This window comes from Hesperophylax consimilis, chromosome 11, assembly GCF_061612785.1.
Source record: "Hesperophylax consimilis isolate HC1 chromosome 11, BYU_Hcon_1.0, whole genome shotgun sequence".
Classification (NCBI taxonomy): Eukaryota; Metazoa; Arthropoda; class Insecta; order Trichoptera; family Limnephilidae; genus Hesperophylax; species Hesperophylax consimilis.
Genome location: NC_142846.1, coordinates 23,724,910 through 23,740,176, shown reverse-complemented (window position 1 = coordinate 23,740,176; position 15,267 = coordinate 23,724,910). Strand labels below are relative to the sequence as shown.

Sequence of the window (15,267 nt, the reverse complement as noted above, 5' to 3'; positions counted from 1 at the left end):
TACTTAATATTAACACCCACTATATTAAGTTTCGTGACTGAACGTAGTAAAACAGAACAAAGGACTTTTTAAAGGCATTGGCTTAATATTTCATTGAGATTAAAAATTCTGCGTGAAGTTTATTGGGTTTAAAACTATGGAGGTATGATATTTGATTTGAAATTTTGGGACCCACAGTTAACTTAAATAATTGCGTCAACTTAACTATAATAATAATACAATGAGTTTATTCCGTAATGAAGAAAGGTTTGAGGAATCCCACAAATCCGCGATTTGCGTTGCTAGACCCTGGCGGGATTTCATGATAAGGGCATTTTTAGAGTTGTTTATCGTCTTCCTTAAACCTGGTACCCGGACTCTTATGAGGGCTGCAAAATCTGGTACTCGCTCTTCCGTTAGCATGTTGGAAACGCGGCAATATCTGAGAAGCCCAAATATCATGCGGTAGGCGTTGTTATACTGCCCGCGAAGCCTTTCCGTGCTGCTCTTCTTAAAGTTGACCCAGAGCTCGCATGTATAAAATGATGTACAAAACGTAAGGAATAGCATTATTTTTACACGTGGGATATAAAGTCGGAACCTTCTACTGAGCATATTCGACTTTGTGCTGAGCGCTCGTCTTTCTGGTCGATGTCATCGCCGTCCTACTACCTTCAGAAGCTCGCAGTTCAGGAAAGCTGGTGGAACACTTTTCGGACCCTGTTCTTATCTGATGACCAGCAGTGCTGTTATTTGTGGGTTATTATTATTATTTTTTTTTTATTACAAGATAATACATTACAAAATGATAACAAAGTTATAATGTATTATTCCCAGTGAGTTTATAAAACTCATTTCGGGAAAGACAACATTAGATTGGACAAGACAAATACATAAAATACATTAAAATAAATAAACGCAGATGTTATTATGGAGTTCCAGAGAAAGATTGTGTTAGTCATTAATGAAACTGCTAAGGAAATAGCTTTTAAGAGCTTTTGCCAATGTTTTTTGTTCGTTGCCGGAAGTTTTAAATTGCTAGGTAATGCGTTATATTGTTTATGTGCAATGTTAAGGAGTTAATTCCAAATTTGGTCGTGTAAGTAGTAGATGACGATAAATTAATGTATTTGATTTTGTGATCGTGTTTTGTGCTGGTGTATGTCAGAATTAAATACTGGTTTAGTGTTGGTGTGTGAGGAGTGTTGAATTATTTGTAGAATGGCAGTTGTGATGTTATACTTTGGCAGGACCGCAAAAGAAAGTATTTGTGTCTGTGAGTATATATATTTTTTTTATTGTTGATACATTATTTTACAATATTTCATATTCTAATTCAGTAATGTTGGCCTCACTGGGTTGTTTACCCGTGCTGAGGCCCCCATTTTATAATATAAGAAATTATACATTTAAAAAAAAGAAAAACAACATTAAAATAAAGATAAATTTAAACTAAAAATAAAGATTAAAAATTAAAATATAATTATCACACTAAAAGAAAAATATTAAAAGAGAATGTAAATCGGCATTTATAATTATTTATGTGTTTGTGCGTGTTGCGTGTTTTATATATTTTTTTGTGTTGCGTGTATATGTTTTATTCTTTTATGTTATAGAATTTATGTAATATTGTCTTTTTGTTCTTTAATCCATTTTTTTATTTTGTGTTTGAATTTATTTTTTTATTTTTATTTTATATCTTTGACATGTGTATCCCATGGCAGATTATATATATTACGTACGGCTCTATTTTGAATTACTTGTATTTCGGAACTTTTTTTTTTATACAGCATGTTTTTTTCTAGTGTAAATTCTTCACATATTTTAAGAGGATTCTTAGTCCCATATCGTTGGCGTCTTCAAAACCATGTCATCTGCGTAACTCACATTGTTAGCACACTGTCCTCCGGTATGGGAGCCTACCACAGCATATTTTAATCTGTGAGTGAGTTCATTCATGCACACATTAAATAGTATTGGAGTCATACATCCTCCCAATATAACTACTCCACTATTATAAAAGTTGTTTGCTCAAAATAATGCAAGTACAAATCATCCTTACTTTACATTATATAAAATTATACCTTAAAATTATTCATGATAATTTAAGAAAAAAATGTAATTAAGTTTTTTGATCAAATAGTTTTAACTAAAAAAATAGTCGTATAATCGTAGCTTTACTTTTGCGAGACGTTAATGCACGTGTTCAGATAACATCTGCTTAGTAACAGCGATTATTCATTTGAAGAAATTACATATCACTCCTCCAAGGGATATTTGTTTGGAAAAATATTCCAATTAAAGTTAAAAAATACTAAAACATAAAATAATGTAAATTCAAAATCAATCTATTTTATAGAACAGCTGACCGGGCGCTGAAAAATAATAATTATAGAGGTGTTAATGTTAATTGTAAGCGTTTTGTTAACTGAAAAAATAAATTAATCATAACTTTTTATTTGATATTTGAGCACTAATATTAAAAAAATAAATAAAAACAGCCGTCACAGGGCGCCTGGCAGATGGGATTTTTATCGAGTAAACAAGTATTCATAATTTTGCTAATAAAACAATTATTTTATTATTAGTAAAATATACACAAAGACATATAATACTAACTAAAAATATATAATAAAATAATTAAACCACTTTGTTTTTACCACGATCATCTTTATTTTTTATATAAAGTCAACATGTTTCGAGAACGATGTTCTCTTCATCAAGACAATTAATGTACTAAAAACTAAATTGTCAAGTATATAGAGACAAGTGTGGGTAGAAAAGGAAGTAGTGTGGGGGGGGGGGGTTGAGGGGAGGGGTGAGAGGTGGAAAGGGGAGGTGCTTAGAAGATCAAAGACATAAAATTACAATGGAAATATGTTTAAGACAGGGTTATTCACAAAATTAGTTTGCTTATTAATAATATTTAATTTTCTATTGACATTTTTCCTAATTTCTAATATATCTAAAAGGTCTAACTGAAAACCACTAACATTAGTGTGTAAAATTTTAAAACCAGTATTTATGTCAAATGAGCACCTCCCCTTTCCACCTCTCACCCCTCCCCACAACCCCCCCCACACTACTTCCTTTTCTACCCACACCTGTCTCTATATACTTGACAATTTAGTTTTTAGTACATTAATTGTCCTGATGAAGAGAACATCGTTCTCGAAACATGTTGACTTTATATAAAAAATAAAGATTATCGTGGTAAAAACAAAGTGTTTTAATTATTTTATTAATAAAATGGTGCCACAAAGTGAATTTGCAAAATTTGAAGAAGTAAAAATATATACATTAAATGAAAAAATACACTTTGTATAACACCACTTTGACTATGAATTAATTAACAGCCAACCAGGATTCGCTTAGCTCAAGCTTCGTCAGGGCTTATTATATCAACTAAATTATTTTCATACAGACACATATATATAGAAGAAAATAAAACAATGAGTGAAGGAGATATAAACAAAAGAGCAGACACGTTATTGGTGGTAGAACGAGAAAGGATGTAGACTGATTACAGGATGGGTAGGTAGGGAGGGGGAAGGGAGTTTTATCAGAGGTTAACAGAATAAATTAAATATTGGACTATCAGTTAAATTGATTTGATTGTTGATTATATTTGATTTATTTATTTATTGATTTATTTATTTTTTATATATTATTTACCAAGCCCTGATGAAGCTTGAGCTAAGCGAAACCTGGTTGGCTGTTAATATTAATTCATAATAAAGGTGGTGTTTTACAAAGTGTATTTTTTCATTTAATATATAATGTCACATCACAAAGAGTTTGCTTCCTTCGATAAAAAAATATATACATTTACGTAATGCGGTTAAGTTGCCATCAGTTGTATTGTAAACGAATCACTTTTTAACTAAGAAATACCACATATTACTCAAGAAAATATTGATGATTTTATGACATCGAAGAAATGTTTTAGAACGAAATTTACTTTGCAATAAAGAAAAAAAATTGAGATTAGCTGCAGGACAACAAAACATCCCACAAAGTTTACTCTTCGATAAGCCTTCCCCGCACAGAGTTTTGACGTCCGGACGGAAAGAGTCCACGAGTCACAAGGCTGGCTTGTTAATAAAATGGTGCACATTTCTTGTCCTGCGTAGATTAAAATTTTATTAGATGTACACTAGATATTTAATCTGTATTGCTGCCGACTAGCGACTAAGTCGGCGGCTGATCTGTGATTAAAGGGAGAGAGGGAACTCAACCACATTTGAACTATCTTTGTCCCACCTTTCAACTGCTAAAGTCGAAACGGCGACTTTCATCATCACAGTATTGGCTATTTAACATAGCTTTTGTATTTAGCCATCCAGGAAACATCAACGTATCAGTAGCAGGTTTCTAGTTAGTTGGAATATATTATGCCACAACGTTGTGGGCACCCACCGTACTTATTTAGATCAAAGACTAACTCGATAAATAATAATTTAGGGTGGTTCCCTGTGATCTTGGATGAGTCTGCTTTTGAAGGTTTGTACCTAATTAATTGAGGGAGGGTTGCGGAGAGGGAACAAGATTACAGTATGGTCCTTAGAAGGTTTAGTTTCAAAGAATTTTGAGTGATTGTGTGACAAGTTTTTCTTTGTTATTGTCGTTACAAATACGTAACTATTGAACACAAAACAAACGCTACCAACTAAGGTTCTTTTCAAGTTCTGTTATTATTTCAGTTTTTTTAAACAACTGAGCAATGATGATATAATAACAGAACTTCAATAAACCCTTCACGAAACTTAAAATCAGCTTTAAAATTTGATGAATTGTTCAAATTCTGTGAAATAACCAATCCTTTATTGTTTAAATCTTAACATGAAATGTTTTGTTTTGTTTTTTAGAATTTATACATATAATTTCAAATCCAGCTTATGTGCTCACAGTTCCAAAGGCGGAGATACTCTCAAGTAGTTTAAGTAATTTCAAATAATATGTTAAATAACCTGAATAGCTATGTAGGTACTTTTCAATATACCTCTTCCAACTCATCCTCCCCTTCAGCCTAACAACAATCGTATTGATGCCATGCATCCCTTAATTAAGGGTCCTCTGACTCTTGTGTAGAATAACGAAAATACATCAAGTATTTATTTGAGAATTATTGAAGATAAGTATTTATTTCGCGAAAACCCTATACTTTGCTTCTATATTCTGTCGCTCAGCCAATCATAAGCCGTGACATAAAATTAACACTCACACCAATAAATATACACGTATACAGTCAAGGGTTACGTAGAAGTGTTAATGAGGATCTAAGACACGGGATGCACCATAAACCGCTTACTTATAAACGCGGCATAAATATTACGCGGCGCGTAAGTTCAGAACAGTGAAGAACTTGACATTTTACCATGGCGTTTGTTTAGTTAAAACAGTCTTAAGCTTTAGGCCAGTTTTACAACACCAACGTTGAACCGGCTTGTAAAAATCTAATTAGTAAGACTGTAAGTATATTGCTTTTGTTGCGGAATTCAAAATTAACCAAAATTACTACAATTAATTTTTTTCAAATGTTTTTAACTGTAGGTACTCGTAGTGACAAAACATAAAACAATATTATATTAAGCGTATTGAGTATTGCCGAAAGACGTTCTGTGCAGATTTTAAGGATAGACTTGTACTTTAATTAAGTTTTTTTTTCTCAGTTTACATTTGAAAGCATACAAACCCTTGAAAAGAGCTGTCTGTTCCGGAATTTTGAACAAAAAATCGTATTTACTTTAAAATTTCTCATTTCTCAATTGTTGTTTTTCAGAGTTGTTTGTTCCGTAGACTAAAAAATCCACAGTACTTACCGAATACACTAAGGATGACTTACTACTCAGAGTAAAAATTTTGTACAGCAAAAACTCGAGAAATAATTAGATTTTTCGAGAATTTATCTCAGCTACGTGAAATATGCAAAGAACTGTGCAAGATTTATTTAAAAACGTAGAATGTTCCATTTATCATTTACCAAAGGCCGTAAACTTTATAATATTGTATACCTAATGTGTGTAATAAACCACGACATTGAAATTAGTGTTTATTCAAAGTTTTATACCAAGAAATATACAGAGTTTTCCAATAAGAGGTGTTATTTTGATATTCAATCGTAAAAGATCAATGGTTTCGTTGCTTGTGTGGCACGTAGCGCCGTCTTGTTGAAAGTAAACGTTGTCAAAATCAATACCATCCAATTCCGGCAATGAAAAATCATTAATCATCTCTCGATAGCGATCCATTCACCGTAACTATTGCTCCAGGCTCATTTTCGAAAAAGTAAGGTCCAATGACTCCACCGGACCATAAACCGCACCAAACAGTCACACGTTGAGAATAGAGAGGCTTTTCAACAATAATTATTGGGTTTTCCGAGCCCCAAATGCGACAATTTTGCTTGTCGACGAAGCCACCGAGGTGGAAATGGGCCTCATCACTCAAGATGATTTGCATTTGATTAACTCAAGTGAATTTTAATAATTTCAATGCGTTGTTGAAGCGTGTATCGTTCCATTTTTATTAATGGCATAGTTTCTACTTGTCAAATGTCAAAAAATGACAGCTTCAAAAGTAACATCTACCGAAATAGCGGGCTATTCAAAATAACACCTCTTATTGGAAAACCCTGTACGTACATTTATTTATGAAAATAAGATCATCTTTAAGTCTAGGGCGTTCTTTGTAGGCAAAAAAGAAAAAAAATAATATAGTCACCACATCAGTTTAAATTATTATAGGCAATAATAAGTCGCCTGAAATATCCATACAAATAGAAAATATCTCCCGAGTAAAAATAAATATCGCCGACGGGAATTGAACCCGCACCTTCTGATATCCGGCCAGGTGCTCTGGATCACTGAGCTACGTCGGCTTATTTCCAACACTACAAATAATTAAATATGCAATAGTACTTCAATCAACTGCTCATTATATTTTTCACTTGTAAAAACCAACTTTATTTTGTAGGAAAGGCTTTGTTAGTGCTAAATTTCCCACTAGATGGCGTCGAGACATATTATATCTACATTTTTTGGTAAAATATTTTTTTACTCGGGATATATTTGTATAGATATTTCAAGCGACTAATCATGTCTTATAATATTTTTTTATCCTTTGTGCTATGCATAAAAAACATTGTCTTATAAACATTAGTTTATCGTTAAAAAATAATAACATTAGTTTTAATTTACATAACTAAAAATACAATTAATTTTAATTTACTATAATCTTGTAAATAAATCCAGCTTCCAATTTTAATGTTATCTCCGTAGTCAAATTTGAAAAGGATCTGATTTAACATTATACTGGGGTAAAGGGTAGAATTGAACTTAATTCATCTATAACCTGTGGGCTCTTGTAAAGGGTTGACTGATCCCTAGGTTAATAAAACGTAGGTATGTGTTTAATATTATTACACAGGTAAAAATGAACACTTAGTTTAGTTAGCAGAAAACTAACTTTAAACGTTGTTGACCTCTCACAACAAAATCTAAATATTTATAAATATCTATTAGTATTTTTTATCTGATATTAGTTTTAATATTATTTTTATGAAAGAATGTTTGTTCCTAAACCGGTAGAGCAATAACAATTAAAATAAAGTGGTTTCAAACATATGTATGAGGATCTATGTGGTAGGAGGGGAAGTTTATCGACTAGCAAGCCGGAGTTCGAGGGTTCAAATCCCGGTGTTCGCAAGTAATTTTAATTTGATTAATTTATTTTATTTCACCATTTACTCATTGAAAATAATATACAGTATATTTACGGCCTATGCCAGTTTGGAAAATACTCTCAGTATCGCCCCGGTGTAAGACCACCATTCAGATTTGAAACGTTGCTTAAAATGGCTTTGGGCTTGTTTGGTGACCAGATCTGAAAAGCCAGGTACTTAACCACCTTCCTCTTCCCCGATAGACGATTGGGAGCAGTTAGGACTCTTGGGTGGTTTCATATAAAAAGCATGTATTTATTTTGTATCCAGTACCTACTTACGAGTAGGTACTAATAACTATTACTTTAACCACCATTCTCGTTATTGGTACGTAAAATTCCGTCCCGCTACCCTTGCTGCTTTAAGGGATGATACCATTTATATACTTCTAAAGTTTCAGGCTAAAAATCTCTTCAAATTATTGGTTATCCGGTTAAAAACGAGATTTCACGACTTTTCCCGAAAAACGTGTTCATGCACCTGCATTCGCCTTGAAAATATACAATGACGAAATACGGAAATATAAGAATATTATTATCACCTGTTCTGACATCGTGATAATAAATTCGTTTTTATAATCGGCCTGCAAACCCATTTTAAACCGGATTACGAATAATTTGAAGAGATTCTTAATAAATTAGCAATATTCAATATCAGTAATTTTTCTCCGTGTGTGAAATCTCGTCTTTGTGTAATTCTGGCAGTGTAATTAATATTGGCACGTCAAATTCACGCCTTTGTAATTCCGTCAAATAACCCGTAACAACGCACTTAGTAACCAGATCACCATAAATTCGTTTGTTTTTTGGAAAATTATTTCGTATCGGATGTAGTACCTACAGATCTTAACAATTTTCAGATAAGAACAACCTCTGTTTTAGAAAGTAATGTATCCACTCTACTAAATTGGGTGAAGATAATAAGCATACTACTGCTGACTTACTTGTAGAGATCCTGGTTACAAAACGAAATTAGTATAAATAATACAGTGTTTTTTTATGAGGCTGTAGGAAAATTCATATAATTAATCGGTTGATAAGTGATGAAAAATGATTTGATCCCAGCATATAATGTTTGATGTGAAAATATTATAGAGGTGTCCGATTATTTACGTTATGATAAACAATTTGATCACCAAAAATGTTGGTGCTCATTTATGGTTCCTATATTTTATTCTTTTTTTGAGAAGACGCTTTCCGTAGCGACTTATAACCACTGCTTCAGCAATAGTCATTGTGCAATTATTGTGCATGGCTGACGACCTGCATCAATTATTGTGCATGGCTGACGACCTGCATGAATTATTGTGCATGGCTGACGACCTGCATCAATTATTGTGCATGGCTGACGACCTGCATCAATAAAACTGAATTAATACATGTTGGTTAAATGGAATGACTAACCTTGTCCACGCTGGGCCCTCCTTCTGTGACCGACCTGACCAAGACAGGTTTCTCAGACCCCGCCACAAAGCCGAATCCCAGCTCAGTATCCCGCAGGAGTGTGACAGACCTCGGGCTAGGCGCTTCGATTTCTTCGCAGGTCCCAGGGACCTCGTAGGTTGTGGTCTTGTTGACGTGGCTGCAATAAGGAAAACAAAATCATGAATTAGTTCTTAAAATGAGTAATGCAGACTTAGGTTTCTGGCTACTATATCTTTATGATGTAGATAACGCTACTGGCTGGTAAGATGGCTGTCACCGACGTTTACCGGTGTGACGTCGCTAACGGCATATTCACTGACAAAAACTAACGTGTAATAATAATAATAATAATAATAATTGGATAATTTGTAGAGCGCCGTTTTTGAGAAAAATCACCTCAAGGGCGCTGTACAATTTATTTCCTAGGATCTACATTTGTTATTTAGACCAACTGTGCCAGCAAGAGGTTCGTCATCCGTTCAGGCATGTGTCTGCCGCCAATATAGCGCTGACATGTGTCTGCTGCCAATAAAGAGCGCCGACACAACATCCTCACATAGACAACAAACCTTGGCAGCACCGCTGTGACGCTCGACGAAGACAGAAGATGGAGACTCTGCTGCAAGAGTCCTAGGTAGCGAAGGATCTGTACCAGCTGCTGCAGGGAGAGAGACTACCCCGTCCACCAACTGTGCCAGCACGAGGCTCGTCATCCGTTCAGGCATGTGTCCGCCGCTAATATAGCGCTGACATGTGTCTGCTGCCAATAAAGAGCGCCGACACAACATCCTCACATAGATAACAGACCTTGGCAGCACCGCTGTGCAAAATCACCTCATCCTAGTCTACCTTAGTCTCTCCAGTCACCTCCCAGCCTTTCATGCCACCTAGTGCATCCTCTCGACCCTTTCAGACTCCTTCCTGGCTCCAATACCTAAATAAAATCCAGCAAAAAAAAAAAAATTGTGTGGCGGCGAATCAAATATGGCATATTTGAAATCTTAAAAAAAAAATCTTCATTTTTTAAATTTTATTCGAAAGTAATAGTTAAAATATCATGACTTTGTCTTAATTAAAATTATCCAAATTAAAAAGAAAGGAGTTGTACAGTGACCACAAATATCAGGTTTGTCTGGAAGTTGTACAGTGACCACAAGTACATGTTTGTCTGGAAGTTGTAAAGTGGCCACAAATATCATTATTTTTTTTAATGATAAACTTTTGTTTATAAGACAAGGTTTTTCAAGGCCAATGTACATATTTTTAGCTTGCATAACTCGTACATATAATCGTAATGATATAAATTCGTCACTTAATTTTATTTTTAATTTCGTATTATTGTAATTTCTTATTTTTGCTATTTCGTCATGTTGTCATTTCGTAACTAAAAAAATCTTATTCGATTAATTTATCTCGAAAAACCCGAAATATCCATTTACTTATCATCAAAAAATTGTGGCAAATCGCTACATCGTATGTTCAAAATTAACCAAATACACAAACCTGTTTTAATTAGATTGTTTTGGATTTTTTCTATCTGTAAATTTGTTTATGGGTATGTTCTGTTTCCGATTTAAGATGTTAGCTATTTTAATGGTCAGATTCTTTATTCACATGTAATATCGTGGTATTTATTTGTTTTTTTTTAGTTGCATTTTTTCAATATAATATGGTACCTGCCTGCCTGAAAAATTGTCATTGAGTATCTTTGGACAAATTGTATGTATATATTTAAAAAAAAAACATATTATGGTTTTAATTAAGTAGATAGGTATTCAAGTACCCAATTAGTAAGTATTTTGGTTTTGATTTACAGAATTAGAGAACATTATTTGAAAAAACTGTTTTGGAGGGGAGGAAAACTGTTCGATTGTATAAACCTGAAACCCATTTGTTAGATGTAGGTACTATCTATAGAAAATCGTTAAATTCCATCGCATGTTGAAAATAAAACGGTTTTAAAATTTGAGCATTAAATTCAGCGAAGAATCTTAAAGGGTGAAAACCGTATTCTAGAGCCATTGGCAATCTTGCAATGCGGGGGGGGGACCATTTATCCGTGAGTTTTTATTATCCTACAGGGAGGTATTGAACTGAATCTATGGCGGAGTCAGTAATATATTGTTTAACCCCCTAGTTACCTCCAGGGCGCTCGATAAAAGATACAATAAATTAATAATTGATCCAACTAGAAGCGATTCCATTATTTACGCTGCTGATTTCAGTTTATATTTTTGTATATAGGAAAGCAAATACTGCGGTGTGACATTATATATTAATTAAGAAAGTTTTAACTTTGTTCGAAAACCAAGAGTTGTTTTTAACAAATCATTATAATGGAATTCCACCACCATTTGTCAGTATCAAATATAGAAATACACCAGTTGTGAAGACAGCGCGAATTCACGATACAATTTGAGATTTTCACCGCCTAGGTGATAAGTTTTTGGATGTTATACCGTGTTGTGCTTTCTCCTAATTTAGCCGAAATTTTAGACAGCGTCATGATGATGGAAGTCAAAGCAAAATAACCTAAAAATTAATCACGGTGAAGCGTTAACAGATTTATCGTAACAAATAAAATTCAAAACCGTAAAATATTTTACATTCTTATGTCCCCTAGATTACATTATTTTAATTGCCGTGTATTTTAATTTCAAATTAATTAATTAGTAGACAGCAAACAGAATAATTAAATAACCTAAATTACACCAATTTTAAAACGACTGTTGTACTTCTAATTTAAAAAAAGTACTTTGTAATATTCACAAAAGTAAATACAATAAATGTCTACTCGTTTTAAATAGAAGTTTTAAAAAAAATTTTGACCACCATTTAAAACTACTATCTTTTTAAATTTAAATATATAAAATTCCAAATTCGACTATTCCGAACTCATAAATATAGACCACACCCTTACACGAAAAATTACACGGAATACACTATTCGAGTGCTTAAGCACAACTACCTACATAGCGTATACCCCGATACAGCGGTAAAAACACTAATTACTTACGTGACATTGACATATTTAAAATTTAGCAAGTTTTATGAACGATAAAAAATACTTAATCCAACTCTATTACTAAACATTCTGTTGCTTTTCTGTAAAACTACCCGATCATTGCATTTTTATATATTTTCGTGTCTTGTATATTTTTAAACATCTGTAATTTTATTTGTATTACATATTTCGTTTTCTCATGATCAAGCTTATTATTTCTCTTGTTAAAGATCTTATTTATAATGTAAAAGACCTCTGGGCGTTAAATAAATAGCTATAAAACACTGTAATTTTGGCAGAAGTTTTCAGTGTGTTTAAAATTTTTCACAATAAGCTTTCACCACCACCATTTAAATCAAAGTTCAATTCCCCCGAATCTTATATATTAGCAAAAAATTATACTAACGTATTTATTAAAAAAAAATCAATGCTAGAGCTCATTTCAAAAGGTCAAAAAATTGTAGTTCAAGTAGACACTTTTATGTGTACTTTATCAATTACATAAAACGTTAAAAAATATATTCTTTGAAAACATTTTCAGTTACCCACGGGTTTCGTGAAAAGTTCTCGTGTTAACGGTAAAAGCTATTGAAGATGTAAAAAAACCTCACACGCAACGTTTCGGACCAGTAGTGCAACAAAGGCTAAGTTACGATAGCCGCCCCATTGCCTATTGCCTATTGCCCATTGGCCGCACTGAAGGGTGAACATTCCACCCCCCAAGGCATCGTAGCCCATTATACACAACTACTTACATCACCAGCTTTATATTTATATGATTTTTTTACGTCAATCGTGTAAAAGAGGTCATAAATAAAAGATACATAAAACTTTACCACTCTATTTATAAGGGTGCGTTGAATCGTGTGTAATAGTTTCATGACCTCGGCGGAAAAGCGATACAATATTTTATTAGTTTAGAGGTCTCGCATTTCCTTATTTAAGTACACTAGAACAGTGGTTTTCAAAATCGAGAACGATCAGTGGCTGAGTTGACATCGCATCTGGTTCCCAACCAGGCGTCGTGAATTCAATTTTTCGGCTGGGTAAGTCCTCCATCACGACACATCAACGTTTTCCGCTTACTTACTAGGATATTTTCAAATATTGTGAGGTTATTCGTAACCCGTCTTTCTTTTTACAATAAAAAATATTTTTTTTTGTTTTCATATTTTGTTTTAATCGCAACCATGCAAGAAAAGAGCGCTTGTGAGAAGTCTGTTTTTTATGAGAATTTAAACACATTTCACACCAAAAAAATAACCCCTAGAAATCATTTTTTTTGTAATAATACATCTATTTTAATTAACAGATGTATTTAAAAATATTTTTTTTGGTTGGACTGAGGATTGGTGCTCCCTCTCCTGCGATTGAAGTCAACCGCGCTATTACTTAAGCTAAATCCCAATTGGATAGTAGTGCTGTAAATATACGAAATAATGTCACATCCAATTTCAGAGAAATGCGTGTATGTACGTAAGTGCGACCAAGAATACATTGTCTTCGACAGAGAGCTATCTGCCGAGTTTCAGCTCGATCGGACGTCGAGAAGTGTGTTAATTTCTTCTTCCAAGATGCCACTTCATTCATTAATTCATTTATTTATTCACACATTCCAGAAAACAAAAGTGAAAAAGGATGTATTAAAAAAATCAACCCGAAAAAACTAGTAGAAAGTAGAAGCACATCATTTTTATTAATAGTATTTAAATTTTTTTTTTGGTTTGACTGAGGATTGAAACTTTCTTCCCGGGGACTGGCTCTGCTGTGAAGTTTTAAAATATTTTTTAAAACTAAAAAAAAGGTTTCACTGAGGATTGAACCTCCCTCCCCAGGGACTGGAGGCAAGTGCTCTAAAAAATGAGCCAAATCCCAATTGGGTAGGGCCGACATTTATTTCGAATGTTAATAGTTGGGATATCATCCAATTTCAAAGAACGGAGTATATGTCCAGAAACTTGTAATGTCAAATATATAAATTGGGAAAAAATAAAGGAAATAAAAATATAATATAATACAGTGTGTGGCAAGCCTACGCACGACGGAAGTGAAACTTTTAGTATTCTTCTCTCTCTCTTTTCATTTCATTCTCTCTTTTTTTCTGTCTATTGACATATTTATAAGTAGCATGCAGAGATGTGCTTTATTTCAAATAAATCCATTTCAAATGGAAATGCAAATGAAAAATACCCATTTTGCATTTTAAATGCTTTTCTAAAAACCATTTTGCATTTTAAATGCTTTTCTCAATGCATTTTCCATTTTAAATGCTTTTTTGCAACATTCTTCCTACTATCTCCACTCATCTTTTTTTCATAAGCCCCAAATATCAGTCGGTCCTCAACCTCACTATGAGAGATAATTTACATTTGTCAAGTTGCTCCCTGGTAGGAGCCCTGGCAATTGAGTGATACCATTACAAAAAATACTGATTCAAATACTGAACATGGGGCCATGACGCTTTAATATTAAATGTTAGATAGTAGTTTCTATGTTTTTACGTTGGCAACATTAGTCCCGCGCAAATTTTTTGTGGTTTCATAATCTGTAGTCGTGGTGTTTTTGGATTTACCATCATGTAATATGTTTGTTCTACATTGATGTCCATTATTAAATGACAAAATTCTATAATTATTTTAATTGTTTGACCTGAGAAACCATTTTGCATTTTCAATGCATTTTGAAAATAGGTATTTTGCATTTGAAATGCTTTTCTAAAAACCATTTTGCATTTTCAAATGGAAAAGTTTTGACCCATTTCCATTTTGCATTTCAAATGGTTTTGGGTACCCATTTTGCACATCTCTGGTAGCATGTGATAAAAAAAAATAAAAGTTATAAAAATATGGGATTCGAACCCGGGTCCTGCATAACGAGTGTCGAACGCTCTGCCTCTAGACCGCGAGGAGAGGTATCTCGCGCGACGAGAACCGCGTATACAACGTGTACTCCTCAATTGACTTGTCCCGCGCAAATTTTCGTTTTCAAACACGGCAATTGAATAATATCACATAACGACTCGTTAACGCTTTATATAGGGTCGAATCGAAGATATATCGGCAGTGTGAAGTCATATCTGTCGTTTTTAAAATATTTCCCAATATTTGTCCGTTTTGGAAAAGATCTATCGTGTTTTA

The 15,267-nt window shown here is 33.4% G+C and overlaps 1 protein-coding gene across 1 annotated transcript in view; it reads right to left on the bottom strand.

The window, feature by feature from the left end:
• LOC149419930 (uncharacterized) overlaps positions 1 to 15,267 on the bottom strand; it is a 595,518-nt gene that overhangs the window by 38,349 nt on the left and 541,902 nt on the right. The window contains exon 4 of the mRNA XM_089637383.1: positions 9,106 to 9,283. Within this exon, the coding sequence (XP_089493509.1) occupies positions 9,106 to 9,283 (178 nt within the window). The remainder of the gene's footprint in view (positions 1 to 9,105; positions 9,284 to 15,267) is intronic.